The 15,716-nt window shown below is 46.6% G+C and overlaps 1 protein-coding gene across 1 annotated transcript in view; it reads right to left on the bottom strand.

Annotated features, from left to right (window-relative positions):
* The window catches only part of LOC8028812 (protein tyrosine phosphatase domain-containing protein 1), a 130,299-nt gene that overhangs the window by 68,567 nt on the left and 46,016 nt on the right, over positions 1-15,716 (bottom strand). Inside the window, exons 3-4 of the mRNA XM_042286941.1 lie at positions 6,095-6,175; positions 5,867-5,982 (exon numbers count right to left, since the gene is read on the bottom strand). Coding sequence (XP_042142875.1) covers positions 5,867-5,982; positions 6,095-6,175 — 197 coding nt within the window. The remainder of the gene's footprint in view (positions 1-5,866; positions 5,983-6,094; positions 6,176-15,716) is intronic.

Raw genomic sequence — 15,716 nt, 5'->3', positions numbered from 1 at the left:
AAAAGGATTTAAGAGAAATTAGCCGGGAGTCCTCTCCTGACTCGCTACTTTCAGTAGGGAGGGGGAATGAGGGATACGACAGTTAAAAAAAGAAATAAAGTATCACACACAAAAAAAAAAGATTGCAAGAAGATTAGAACTTGTGCAGTTTTAAAGTCTCTTGACCAGGCCTGTGTCTGACAGGAACCTGACGAGGGCGTTCGTCAAGGCTGATGGGTTAATTTCAATAGAGGATCAGCTCAAACCGTGACCGTTCCAGCTCTTCGCCATGACGCGGTGTTGCAGAGAGCAGGGTAAAATACAACTGCACGGACCACCGCACCAAACGTAGTGCTATCGTAAATCTTGGCTTATGATTGCGCCTTTGCAGATCATCTTATTCGTGTTGCTGGAGAGACGCAAACGACGGACATAACAAAATCACTTGTATATTTCGCATACCTCGCAAAAGAATTTACCCAGTCACCTTGCGAAAAACGCGAAGCACGGAGCTCGCACCGTCCTAACCTTTCCCTGTCTTTTACCTGGTTTCGAGTAGTTTGTACTTGCTAGTAGCTATGCCTACTGAAACTGAAAAAGGGCAGTGCCAGAGAAGAAGAGACAAAGATGGGAAAACTTGCTCGCTGTCTCCAATTTCTCAACTCTAAGTGATTGTAGCATAATAAATGCACCAACGCTTCTTCCCAAAATGAAGAAAAAGCACTACGTTCACTACGTAAAAAATGGTCTCGGTTCATGCATCTGTGGGCAGGTAGGAAATCTTGCCCTAATTTATTCACGCCGCATGATGAGCAGAACAAACTCGCACGCGATTTACAGGAAAATATCGGTGGTTCCCTGTAATTTTGCATAACCGGTCGTTTGCAGGACCGAATCATCTACTCGAGCGGTGTGCGTCGCTGTGGTAACGCTGTCCAACACAAAGCATAAAAACGGCAGATTTAGGACAACAATCCGGAGTCCTTTATTCATTCAAAACGGCGTATCTTGTTGAAAACGCCCGCAGCTTTTTACTCACGGTATGCGTAGGGATACTTTCACAGTTTGAAACGGAAAGAAGGAAGATTTACTTTTAAAAACGCTCGCTGCGTCCTCCCGGACCAGCTGGACCGGATCAGCTGACGACGACGGGACTGAACCCGTTGACCCTCAACCCCAAAATAACCAATTTGCGTTCCGTGCTAGTGTGGGTTTCTACCTCCAAGCACCGCACCACACACCACGAACCTTTCAGCTCTTCTTCGTATCGCCGTGTTGCACCAAATAGAACGAGATCGCCGAAGTCAACGCAGCGCTGTCGTGAACCTTGGCTTGTGGTTGCGCACTCGTGGACTCTGTGACTCCCTTCGCTTTCAAACACACACGATGATTACGATTGATTTTTTCCGTCTTCTGGGAACATCACAGAGGAACTTCTCCGGTCACGTCTTCGCAACATGTGCTCGCAAGCCTACGAGCTTCTAGCGTCCCGACAAACCAAAACAATAACGGCATCATGCTAAACGTGCGTTGTTTGCAAGATTTTCTCCGACCAAAGAAAAGCAACGAAAGCAAACCGGCTCTAGCTTCCAGCGTACATCGGCGTTGCGCCGTGGCCAGATTTTATCTCTCAGCTATAACTTAAAGATGACCTACAGATGCAGCAACTGGTATAAAGTTTTAATATGGCGGCCACCACGGAGCGCCGTAAATTTTGAGGAGGGTTCATAAAAAGCGGCGGCACCTCCGCTTGCAGTTGAAGGGTTGAAGCCAAAACAAAACCAACTGCAATATCACGTGTTCAGATCGAGGGTACGCTTTTTATATCCATTTTAACTGTTTAGAACGAGTAATTACACCCATAACTTTATTTGTGGTGTGTAAGAAGCTATTATCAAGACCCCTGAAATAAATACAAACATGGGTGACAAGAGAAAACCCGCATTGCCATCGGCCAGAATCAATGGCAGGAATGGCAGCGATGGCAGCGAGCGCGGTAAGCGCGGGTACCAAGGAGGATAGAAGGGTAGGAGAGGGCATGACGTCGGCCGCGTAGTGCACAAGCCATGCTCCCTTGACGCCTCGCCTCTTTCTCATTTTTCCCCTTACTCTTCTTACTTACCACGCCAACGTGACCACATCACGTGACTGTGGCTAGCCTTCGTCTAGCTATGGGGTACTAGAATACACCACAGGCTAGCCTTCGATCTGATAAAACCTACCGGACGGAGCGCGCGCAAGCCTGCAAGGGGTCCTTCTACAATCAGCCATCCATCTCACACGGGACATGTCACGCGCACCAATGGCCAGAGAGATCTACGGTCACGTTGGCCACAACATCGTTTAAACTTTTTATGGCTAGGCTTCACCAATATTGCAACGTGCCATCTCCTAGTACATCTAACCTCCTTGCCGGGTACGGTGCCTGGAACGCGTCTCCGACTGGTGTGTTTACCGCGCTCAAAAAAGTGGTCCCTCGATTTCCACCTGATGACGTCATATAAGTGTCATGTTGTCGCCAGTCGCGACCCTGGCGGCGACCCAAGAGCTGTGGTACATATGGCAGACGCCTGTTCTGTTGCAGGTCGCTCCCCACTGTGACAGTCCACGGAAGTTACAGCAGCCGAAAGTTGGGACGCCTGAGACGCCGTGACGATAGCGACACTCGCGTTGGCTCGCGCCTTTCCCGAGCATTTCTACGGCCAACCGCCAGGATCGCGACAGTCAACAGCATGTCACTCCGGCTTCTCTGACGTCATTTGTTGCCACTTGGGGACCACCTTTAATGTATGGGCAGCATAGGACGCCTAACACGCCAGTCGAAGACGCGTTCCAGGCACTATAGCACGGGGCTCGCCCCGTCCCGCGACATGGCGTAATTGCTTTTGGTGCATATCTGTGTCCGAGACTTGTTTCTTTCCGCGGCATTTGTCTCGGCGGTCCTTTCTAGGTGTGTTCCCAAGCATATCGGTGCTTCGATACCCGGCAGTGCGGCGGTCGCCGCCTGGGGTGATGCGTGTTTTCGAGGTCGGCTACACGGCTGTGCTTGTATGACCGAACCAAAACAAGTTTTTTACAACCTCGCAAGATTTTAAATAGGGATGGGGCGAACTTTTGCCGAATCGAAATTTCGGTGCCGAATCTCCTAACTTTTGCGGAACTTTTCTAAAGATTCGTAAAAGATTCGGCAAAAATACATTGTTACCAGACTCGTTGATATTTCGTTTTTTACTGGCGAAAAAAAGATAATATCTTTCTTTTTTTCTTAACTTAAATGCAACATGTTTACTAAATAAGGTGATAATCTGCAAGATAATTGTATCGGTGTCGTTTTTGTGTGTTTACTGGAAATTTTAGTTACTCCTTGCAGAAGTGGCGTGAAAACGAGGTTGGGTAGAAGCGAGCGTGGCGCAGTCACGAATCACGCTAAGAGAGTTTCGGTTTTGAGGCATCATCAGCGCAAGCCTGCATGTGTGTGTACATTGCTAAAATGAAGGCAATAACGCTGCGTTCTTGCTTTCTCTGAGATTCGGCGGTTTGTGAGCGCGGGACAACGAATGCAACGGTTGCTGAGCCTTCATCAGAAGAGATAATAATATTATTGTAAATATGCATGTTTCTCGGTTTGAGTCACTTGACGTCAGCTTTGCATGGACGTGTGCGTCCCATATCAGCAACGTCTCGTTTTTAACCTTTGACATGCCTGTTTTTTATGTTAGGACATAAACGAACGTTTCGGAAGATAGGTGGAGTGAATTTCTAATGTGCAACGTCGAGCATTATAGTTCTGTGTTTAGTTTCATGCAGATACATGAAAGTTGCGAAAAAACGCTGATTGAAAACGTAATATTATTTTGTTTTGGAACACACTACTTCTGAGGCGAAAACCGAATGGTTGTTATTGCGAATAGTGCTTTAAAGTAATTGTCGGCCAATGTCTCAATGTTTCAGAATGCTCCGCATCATTTGTCAGTTGCGCAGTGGACTGCGTAAATTACTGTTCGATCTTACATTCTAGAAGCAGGGAATATTGAAGATTACCACACTCACAAAGGTTGACAAACACACAATTACCACGTCGCCTACTCGGTAACTCGCCGTGACCACTGGTTGAACTACACTGCACGATGGCAACCGCACGACTGCACGGCGTCCATTTGCAATCCAAGGCTTCGTCGCGTTCTCACACGTGTGCAGACATTTGCCAAATTTTCGCCGAATCTTTGACGAACTTTCCTGCAAACGTTCGGCATTTGCCGAACTTTGCCGAATCTGAAGTTCGGCAGATTCGGTCGATCACTAATTTTGAACGATTTATCCAATACTCAACGTGCAAATTAACGCTAATTTGTGTAAATAGCGTGTTCACCCCAAATATTCGCTAAATACACGGGACTTGCTAACCGTGTAGCTTCGGTCGAACATTGGTGCGTTGATCGGTGCCACAAGCCCAGCTACATTATCACGGCCACACGGATCGGTGACGCAATCTAGGAGTAGAATTTGAAACTTGTTCCTGATAACCGCTAACACATCTTTCCTGTTAAATCTGCGTTTATTTACACTATGTACAGTTCAATTCGGGAAGCTAGCTATTGCTTGTGGCGTTTTGGAATCAGAGTGTGACCGCTATCGCGGGTGCGCGCGTGCTCTTCTTGAGCTTCGTCTTCGTCTTGCTTGACCGCGATATTAATGAACCGGCGTTTTCATTGTAGTTTTTTTTTTCTTCTGAAATTACCTTTAGTATTTTGTGCTCAAATATCGAGACCAATAGGACACCGATATTTTATAAATAAATATCTGCTTATCGTTGCGGGGTTACGACTCCCTACGCCTTGCCGTTCTCGTTCGGGGTTCCGCGGAGGAAAGGACTTGCAAAAACGACTCACAAGTTTACGGATTTTTTTTTTTCAAATAAACTGTTGAGTAGTCATATCATCGGCGTTTTTCTTTCTTGGTATGGACATGTTTTTACTCAAGGCGGTACTTGGTAACAATGTACGTATGCTTAGACAGCCGGAAGTTTGTCTGCCTGTGCAACTTTTCTCTCAGCTAGGCATGAGAAATTTAGCAAGTGCAGATCAAGCGCAAGCCTGTTGTAAACCTGGGGGTCTTTAACGTGCGCCGGGCAGTAGTGATGCACGACTGCGCGCCAATATTTCAGAGCAAAATGGGCAGAGTAGAATCCGCAGAACCAATAAGCAGAACCCAGGATCCCTGGCTTCTCCAGCGTGAGCTTCCTCTTCACGCGCCGAGCAGGAGTGATAAAAAAGTGACTGTGGTAGATGATTTAAGACAACCTTGAGACTGGAGAAAACAGGAAGGACAAACACGACGAAATCTCAATTTCATGAACGTAAAGCAGTTTGCCCGCGCCCTATCACTCATTAATGTGGGAGAGCCTCTTTTAGGAAACACAGTCGCAATGCCCCCGAAGTCATCAAGAAATTTCAGGATCATTTTTCTAAATAATACCAATTTTAAGAACAATAAGGGCTCTGAAAAGAAGGCGAATCTGCATGCATGGTATTTTATTAGTCAGTACTGACTGGATATTTGTCAGGGTGCTCAAAACCTTATATTTTGAAAGGAGTGAAAAATGCACGATCTACACTTTCAGCGTGGACTATTCACCACGTGCGAACTATTTAAGGAAACTTTTGCTGACTTATTCCTGCGTACTAAACACCTAGTGAGGAAGATCAGTCAATCGACTGTTGGTGCATCCAAGGCTGCATGGTGCTCGCGACATCCTCATCGAAACTGGTATCATATACTAATATTGACAGTCTCCGATCATTACTGTTTAGACAACCCCTAAAGAAATGTGTGCCATATCTACAATTCTGTATACCACCAAAACCGGCGGGTCAGACGCTTCCCTTACCGCCGTTGTCCATGAAGTCTTGTGGCTCGTAGGAGAAGCCGCTGGGTTCAAGAGGATTCCCGCAGTGGGCATGCTCTCCCGGCAGCTGCAGGTTGAAGATGGACCGGATTCCCTGGCTGAGAAAAAGGCGCCGTCGACGCAAGAATCGTCACTTGACGGCCGAAGCAGCGGAACAGACCGACAGCTTCGAAGCAAGTCTCGAAATGGATTTCCATGGTCTGCACTCACTCGGTAAACTGTTGGAGAATGTTGAATTGAAGAATAGCCTCCGTGCTTGGTCGTGCCATGGCCAGGATGTCATCCGTAACCCTGTGCAAAGCCGGGGTAGCATTGCCTTCATATCCTGAAATATTCACGATGTTCGCGTCATAAATGAATGACGTTCATCCGATCTCTTAGGGAAGTGCAGTCACCCATTTTATCTGACCATGCACGGTTTTGGAGGTTAAGACTCGATCACACACTAGCGCTTGAGTGAGGGAGAGTACATTTGCGGAAGAGATGCAGAACGTCGCCGCGAGCGCGGCCAAACATGTACACAGAGTTACGTTAAAAAGCAGACGACATCAGTCAAGAACTAATAAGAACTCGCTTCGGTACTTATGGCTCACCAATTGCATGCAAGGTCCACGGCAAACATGGAAGCACCCGGCGACAGCGTGGGACGATGCCACCTATACTTACGTGATATCTGTTCAGCGTGTATCATTGAAACTTCGGAATAACCTGGTCCCAAGTGTTCTCACCGCTCTCTAACGAGCAAAATCAATCTCCATTCGCCGAACGGGTACAAGACTGGTTTTTGTTTCTCAATGCAGCTATTGTTGAAGTAAGTTTCGGAATGGCATGCGTCGCCCCGCCGCCAGCAAACGCACTTGCAGAAGGCAACTACACTCGAAGAAAAAGTGAGCACCCCCCCCCCCCCCCTATTCATCATGCGTTTTGACGGCTGTAACTACCCCACAGGCTTACTTAACTACCCACCGGGCTCGAGCCATTGAGCGTTACCACCCTGTTGGCAAGTGACAAGCAGAGGGTAGTCACGTTTTATAAACTCTTGAATTGAACATTCAAGTGCATGCAGTCGTTCAATAGTAAAAGTCACTTCAAAAATCTCAAAAAGTACTTGAAACTTGTTTTCTTCGTGCCGTTGGTTACCATTTATTCAAATTTGAACCGGTCCAAACCGGCGTGTGGCTCAGTTCGCATAAACTGCCAGAAAACAAACATGCCAAAGAGTACAGGCAACCTTGGTAGGCACCTACTAAAACCTGAGGCAGATAAAAAGTATCTCGGTTGTCCTTTTTGGTTCCGTCGCGGGTTTTACCATGTACTGGTAGTAAACTGCTGGCAGCTAGCGTCGTGCTTGAGGAATTTAACCTAATCTCTAAAAAAGCACAGGAAGCTACGCACAGGCGTGAGTTGACTGGAATGTTCGCCGGACGAGATACTTTTGTCGTTTTTTATTGTGCGGTTCAGTAAAGAGCGTGCTCTCATTAAAGGTGTGATCGGTCAGTTCTGCGTGCAGATCAGTTGCAAATGGCCTCCTCGGTTCCGCCGAACTTGCACGCCTGTCATACCCCTTTTTTTTTTTTTTTTGCTTTTAAGTGCAGTAAAGTATTAAGCATTGAATACCACGACAGAGGCCGGACAGGACGAACGTACACAGATATCTGGGATCATGACCGTGTATTCCAATATTTCTCTGTCTTGGGATCTATGATTCGCCTTCACTGGCTCATTTGGCAGATTTCATCGAGCATACTCGATAAAAAATGCTTCAAACAAAAATGCTTCGAACAAGTGCTCCAAGGTGGAGTACTTTGAAGGGGACTAGGATTTCAGGCCTTTCGGCACGCGTTCCCCTTACCTATATACAAAATTCCAAGTAAATTTCCAAAAATAAGGCGTTGGCATACACGTACTATTCGGTTTATATATATATATATATATATATATATATATATATATTTGGAAAAAGTACTGTTGGAGAAGTCAGCAGGTGCAGCGCAGAGAACTATGTTCTCGGCGTTCTTTGATGCTTGAGGCCGGTTGAGACACTTACGTTTGAATGCGTTTGACAGCGTTGCGTCGAGAACCGAAAGCGACTCACCGGCAGATCTGTGCTTCGTATGAAGCGTGGAATCCACTTCAAGGAATCGTCTTGGCACGCGATATAAGCAGCAGGGATGTCCTGGTTTCTCGCTGTCGCAACGCAGTCAAACGCAACTGTCTGAACCAAGCTTCAGATAATTTAGCATACGTATTTCGCGTTCGCTGTAGGTAAAGGCACGGGCCCGAAAGTGGCAATTCTGCACTGTCTTCTTGGCGCGAGCGCGAGCGCATAGAACGCATAATTGAAAGACACGCGCTTGAGCAGAAACAATTGTAGCGAAAAGAAGACAACTGAAAAAAACGCTTCGGAGAGGACCGGCGGACGGGCTTCGCTAGAATCACCTGCGCGCGCTCAGTGTACTCAAGATTTACTCAACCGCCCAATTCAAGGAGTCGCGCGTTTATGTGTCTACTTATTTGAGTGAAAAACATGGAGGCGCTCCAGGGCTCCACGGAGCAGCCAAAAAGGATTGGTTCTCGGCCTCTTGTCCCGGGTATATCTCGAAACAACCCATTCTTATTTGAACCCTCCTCGTTTGAACCCATTCGAAAAACGCCCTTCTCGTTTTAACCTTCCGCGTTTCGACCCTTTCTTATTTATACCCGTCTCATTTGAAGCCACTCTCATTTGAACCCTTCTCGTCTGGACCCATTCGCGAAACGCCCTTCGCGTTTTAACCTTTCGCGTTTCGACCCTTTCTTATTTGAACCCGTTGTCATTTGAACACCGTAGTGAGGTATAGAAAGAAGGAAAACAGTTGAGGGGATGACGGTTGAAGATGAAGCGAAGCGGCACCATCTCTTGCATAGCACATGAAACAATTTTCCTTATGCCTGCGTGCCAACCCGAGTCTGTTGACGTAGCTACGTGGTCACATGGTGACGTGGTTTCAAAAGTGCTAGCGCAGATTCGGTACTTAATTTCTCTTCTGTCGCTGTATGTCATTAAGATGTCGTCGTGTGGAGCGAATGGATCATTGTGCTAGTCGTGTATTAGTGCTTGTAATGGCCAATTCGAGTGGTCATTTTCCCTGAAAAAAAGTTTTCCCATACCTTCGGAAAGAGCGTTCGCGTGGTCAAAGGCTGGCGGGTGCAAGCTTTTCGGGTTGCGCTTCTCAGGCGTGTACCGGCAATTTACCAGCAGAAGTTTTCCCGAGCTCCAAGAGGTCGGGCAGCTTGTCTGCCAGACTGTATCCGGTATCGCCACATCAGAATCGGGATAAGGAACCAAACGAAACAATGCTCGCTGAGGTGGCAAATAGCGGGTTCGAGTGGCAAACGAAGCCATCGAGACAGGCACCCTTTTGTGCTCCGAGACAAAATAGCAAAAACAACGAAGAGAAAGATCATTTATGTTTCAAAGAAAGTCAACATTTTTGGAAGAATTTATCCAGCCTGAGCAAGGTATGTTGGCTCTGGGACACGGGCTGCATCATAATCACTTTATTTTACAACACTGTAATAACAAGTTATTACACCGCTGAAAAAAAAGTATGCATAGTGATGCAGTTTGAAACTTGAGCACGCATTACAATTTCAAGGAGGGTGGGTGCAATTAGAAGACTGAGGATTTCAAAAAAGGTACTAGAGAGTTTTAGTAGATCGTTCCTATACCTCCGATAACGATACTATGCATGCGCAAGGGAGGTGGTGGCGGAGTGTCGGGTATCGTTATCGGAGTCATGGGAACGATCTACTAAAACTCTCTACTAACAGTAAACAGAATATGGAAAGCGACGCTGGCAAGCCTCCGTGGCAACAGTTTATCGAAAATCCAAACGAAGTTTATTGAAATTTGACGCGCGTGCGGGCAGCACCACACTGATATATACATCTGCACTTTCATTAATTTTATATTTTAATATTCTGTCAGCTGGACGGACTGTGGTAATGCCAATATTTTGAAAAGTTTTGTGAAGCCGCTTCTGTTTACACAGATCTCAAAGAGTCGTAATTTATGTTGTTGGCGTATGCAGCGTGCTCATGGTACCATAGAATGATCGAAAAAGAAGTTAACAGAGCTCACTCGCGACCCAGTCAAATAAAAACGCCAGTTTATTGTGCTTTGCATTCGGGTAGAGAGGGTCACGTGATGCGCCGCTGGCGCGGTTTTGGTCGCCGGTGCCACAGGCAAGGACTCGAAGGCAATTAATTACCCGAATTCGCTATAAATACCGCAGAAAGATTGCGAGATCATGATGTTGGATTAATTTGCGTTCGAAATAAGACAGGTTAAAATGAGAAAAGTCTTTCTGACAATGGTCAAAACCAGAAAGTATGTTTTGAGAAAATTTGATATGAGAAAGGCTAAAATGAGAAAAGTCGTTTTGAGAAGGGTCAAAACCCGAAAGTTTGTTTTGAGAACGGTTTAAAGGAGAAAGGGAGAATCGCGAAAGTTGTTTTGCGCTGGGTTGAAATGAGATGGTAAAAACGAGAAGTTAGAAATGCGAACGGGTTCAAATGAGAACCACCCCTTGTTCCCAGTGGGATCAGTCCCATAGCCAGTTGAATGGGTGTTCCGTGCGGTGAAAAGTGCGTGCACAGACGCGGTGGGGATTACCAGGGACTTGAAAGTGGATAACGAACGCTAACAGGTGAGCAGAAGCGTTGAACGATCGGAACCGACGCCGCTTGAATTGATGATGCCTCGCCTCGCCGCTGTCAACCGAAAACGCCGGATCACTTGCGGCAAGCACAGCAAGCAGATTCTCTTTTCAATAAAGACGTAATTTCGTTGGTCGCTATACGATTCCTTCTTTGAATGTTTTCTGGCCGCGAAGTAAATGCAGCCGGCCGCGCCGAAAGCAGTCGCGGACAAACCCCCTCGAATGCCCCCCTCACATCGCCGCCCCCACTCGTAATAGGTGCGGTGCCGGTGCTTCGAGGCACGTTTTGGAGTGCTTTAGTGCGCACGGAAGGCAGCGAACGGGCGTACGCACTTGAGAATCGTATTTTAGCAAAAAGCTGTCCAGCTCGCTAGGCCTTACTCGTATTGCTCCACTGTCGCTTGCCAGCCGCCATGTTGCTTTTGGGGGTGCTCACTGTGATTACCTGCTGATTGCATGCCGCGTGACTACCCATGGGGTCGTTAGTATTACTAAGGGGGGGGGGGGGGGGTAGCGATATCTGGGACGACTTCTGACTACCCCAAATGTAGTACTCTACGACTACCCTTTTGTTGAGAGTGTATGCCAATCTGGAACGCGATCAGACGCGAACGTCTCAACGGGTCCTCAGAGGTGACCTGCATCTTCTTTGCAGTAAAACCGATTTGACCACGCCAATTGGAACTTTAATTTCAAAGGCATCAACTTCGGCCAAATGAAATTTGCAGGGGAAAACAAAAGTCCGCAGAAACCGCGGAACAATAGTCAGTTACATCCTTAGATCCCGGTACGTAATGCGCCCGCTTCAAGTACCTTCGCTGTTGAGGATGCACAGTTCATCGCCTGCTCCACAACATTCCGGGGTCAGTTCTAGTCGTGGGTATACAGGTAACGAGGCTCATTTTTGATCCAACGGGACGGCATTGTTGGCGTCATCGCTAGGCGGTAAAGGCACCTGGTTTACTTCACACAATACGGAGGAGAGGGAAGGATGATTTTCTACCTTTTCTCCTCAAGGTCTATGAGCGAACGCGCTTCTAGCCTGTACGACAATGCCTTCATGTTGGGCACCGGTAGCACGAGGCAAGGATTGCGTCGTGCTACCGGTGCCCAATGGTCTTGGCTTGCCAGTGTCACGACAAAATAAGCGATGAACAAGGGCGTGGATACTGTTTAATGGGGCGCAGTGCTCTTAATCTATGAAGACGCTGACCAAGCTGGCATGGCCCAAGAACCGCAAACAAAACAAAACAATAACGACCACGCAGTTTGCTTCAGTTCACAAAGGCAGCTGTTGCGTTGTTGACAGGTGTGCTTTAGAGATTGTTTTGTCAATATGGTTTTGGAATATTTGCTCTGGGAGCTTTGCTGTGGTAGAGTAGTGGTAGATGTATTTGAGCAAATGTGTGAATTTCTGCAAATTCGTTTATGAGTTATGCTTCTGGCGAGAGCATGAGAGTGAGATGTATTTTTTTGTTGAAATGCTTTTATAGAACCTGGTTTTGTTTGCTTGATTGTTTGGACAGAATGTTTTGTGGTATTGTATTATTCGGCGATTGCGAGGACGGCCTTGTGATTCGTGTGCAATGCCAGAATGTAAGTGTAATCTCGCACTATCGCACCCCCTTGTCAAGACGAGATCGATGCGCATTTTCTTGAGTTCGTTGATGTCAGTGACAAGGTGAGATTGAAACTTCCGGCGGCTGAAGACGTTAACAACGCCCGGCGTTAAAGACGTTTGCGTTAAAGTCCGCGTCCACGACTAGGGGTATAGTATGGATCCTAAATGCGAACAGATAAAGTACCGTACGTCACTTGGCGGGCGCATTGGCCAACCCCGCACCTCAGACTGAGAGACAATTTTGCGTGATCTGACCATGTGTCGTTGTGTGTGTAGGGGGAGGGGGGGGGGGGGTGTAAAAAGTTGTAAGAAAATTAATAGCTTCAGTTTCGGAATCCCTAAACAGCATGGCGAGACAGGTGCAAGGTGACTACGAAGCCAAGGCAAAACCAGTACGAAGCCGCAACCGAGAAGTCGAAACGGAGAAGACGGTCTCGTACGAATGGCAAACGTGGACGGTGGTCCTTGTGTTTACTCATCATTTTTACTTAAAGCAGGTCTTGTTAAAAGAGCTAAATTTGTTTCCCTAAGTCCACAAAACTTATTTAGCGCCGCCCGTGACCACGCCTTTTCTGTAGACGCGCCGAAGAACCTTCTAGCAAGTGCCTATCTTAAATACTCTGCTCAAGGTACTGTATTTCAAATACTTTTGGTAGTATTTTGATATCTTGCAAATACATGTCGTCTAGAATATTTGCTGCTCTACCTTAATTCCATTTCTCGCTATAATGTACTCAGTGCCTCAAATACATTATGCAAACTTGGAGAAAAAATTCGCCGTGACAATCTACGAAACAGGGGACCGGCAGATTGCAGTGCAAAGCTGAAGTGATTGCAATCGTGGAGCCAAAAGACCGAACACAGAACAGGAAACAAGGCTGGAGCAAAACACAACCTCCAAATGCAAACAAAAGGCCAAATGGATAGCCCAGAGTACGCCCGCTTCTTCTGTCCTCGTGTTTACTTCCTTCTTTTTTAAGCTGTTTTTCAATAGCAGTTAGGCTCGGAGTTAGCATGGTGCTGGTGTGCTGGTGACGTCATCTGGATTTTACACCCAGACGCCACCTTTTGTCTGGAGCTAGGGTGGTTCCGTCAGCGGAGAAATGTGACGCCAAGGCTATGTAGGATCACAATGAATCATTTACAAAAATGGCAGGTTCAGGGGTATGAAAATGCGGGAACACGCTTTCATTACGAGCACAGACACTCCCTCAGCCAAAGCAGCTAGATCCTGTTGGCTTTAATGAGCTCCAGTGACCTAGACTGGGCTTTCCTAAATCTTCATGTCTGCCTATTGTGGCTTAACTCTATCTCCGAAGCTCATTCAAAAGCGTTTCTTTCATCTCCTTCCAAATGCGCGCATTGTTTCGTCCTCAAAATCCCTAAAACCAGTTTTCCGCCAGGTGGAGTCATTTATAAACATTATGATTCTGGTATCTTAATCATCTTGACCTCAGTACGCGAAGAATGGTTCAGTTGTACCAATCTTTGTATCATGTTCCCCTTATGTAATGCCCGAAACATCCTTTAGGGTTAAAATGAATAGATAAAAAATAAAAGCTTGTGCAGAAGGGGGCAAGGAAAGGGGGTTTAAAAGCGGTTTCGTGGAGACTCTTCTGTGTTTTCCTGTTAACCTTCCTAATATTTAGTTGTTGTTATTTTTTTGCAAGTTGAAGGTACAAATGCTTCTCTCATTTGACCGGGGAGAGAAAGTTCTCTCTCTTGGTTGTTAATCAGCGATAGAGACTGCTGTCCTCAAGTAGATGTGTCTGCTGAGCGTGCAGGTGCGTCGTTCACTCAAGTACTCATCAACAAGTCTGGCTGCCTGATCAAGTTCTAGTTCGGCTCTCATGGATATGAAATGCCGGACTACATGTCAAGTCCCCGGAATCGCGGCGGAGAATATTACGAACTTATTGCAGAGTGTGTCATGGGCCAAACTTGCCTTCAATCTAAAGCACGGCATGTATCATGTCGACAATACACGAGTTCCGTTTGTTCGTCAAATATTTCGGCACGCATAATAGGTTGCATATCCCGAATCATTTGAACGTAAACTTCAATTGGAGCAGCTAATACGCTTCTTGGAAGTCATAAAGATCAAAGCAAATTGTGGTTTTCAAAGGTGTCATTAAAAAAGAGCACTTTTCTGACTTTCTGGTGGGGCGTCGCGCGCCCCCTGATTGCGTAAGTTATTTGCGTGCAGACACCGCCGATATTCGCTGGAAAGGGGCAATACAGTTATCGCTGTAAACCATTTTTATCTAAAGAGCAACACGGCAAATCGAAGATCAACTGAAATTTAGTCAAGCTTGTCTTTTACGCTGCTTCACACAGTTAATGTTTTCTGCGTTACTTCAATGTACGCAAAGCCAAAATAGGGTGATGATTATGATGGTAATAATAATAATAATATTATTATTAAAGAATAATTTTAATATTTTTTCAGTGTGAATTGAAAGATGCCACAAAGCCGGTTCGTCGAATTTGCAGGAGCTTATTATACAGAGCCAGTGCAGCACTGGTGACAGAGTCACCAAGGAAACACCAAGTGACATCAGGTAATGTAAACCTTGTGGGGATTGAAAAGGACGAGAATAAAGATAGCTTGTGAAGCGGGTCAAGCTAGCAAGTTAGAACGGGTGTGGACACCAGAAAAACGGTTGTCTGTTCTTGAGTCTCCACATTGGCGCCCAACGTGGGGCCAATGTGGAGACTCAAGAACAGTGACTGTCAGAAAACCTACCAGAAACTGTGTCGCGTTGCCACTTGGGCGAGGATGCTCCAGGATGTTCTCCGCTACACACGCAGTTGCCTACGTTGCCAACAAGCCAAACCGAGGGGAGGTAAACCACCTGGTTTGATGCAGTCGGTGGAAAGTCGTTTTCCATGGGAGTTTGTTTCATGTGACATAATGGGTCCCTTTCCACGCAGCCCCAAAGGAAACAGGTATCTTCTGGTAGTCACCGACCACTTCTCAAAGTGGGTGGAGCTTCACCCTCTCCGCCAACTGAGTTGCAGGACGATTTGGGACAAATTGAGGGACACCTTCACCCGCTTCGGGTTCTGTTCCCAATTAATTTTCGACCACGCATCCTACTTCACAAGTAAGGTTTTTGAGGACTGCTGCACAACACTGGGCATCCAGCACAAGTGCACCACTCCTTACCACCCTCAAGCCAACATAGCTGAGAGAGTCCACCGAAACCTCAAAGCAATGCTAGTGGTATACACCCAGAGACACAAAGACTGGGACAATTACATCCCGGAAATGGCTTTCGCCACTCGAGCTACGGAGAACCATACGACAGGGTTCACACCTTCCCAAATAAACTTCGGACGCGAGCTGCGATTTCCCCTCGAGAACAGCTTTTCTGACGATAATAGGGGGCCCAACACTTCGTACGCGAGATTCGCTGAACAACTTCGTGATAAAATCACCGACGCTGTGCGAGTAGCTCGACAAAATATTGAGTTAGCGCAGCTCGATCAGAGGAACCAATATGAC

The sequence above is a fragment of the Ixodes scapularis genome, unplaced genomic scaffold (assembly GCF_016920785.2).
Source record: "Ixodes scapularis isolate PalLabHiFi unplaced genomic scaffold, ASM1692078v2 PGA_scaffold8__174_contigs__length_109621045, whole genome shotgun sequence".
Lineage (NCBI taxonomy): Eukaryota > Metazoa > Arthropoda > Arachnida > Ixodida > Ixodidae > Ixodes > Ixodes scapularis.
Note: the sequence above shows the minus strand (reverse complement) of the source record. Positions and strands in the feature narration are given on the sequence as shown.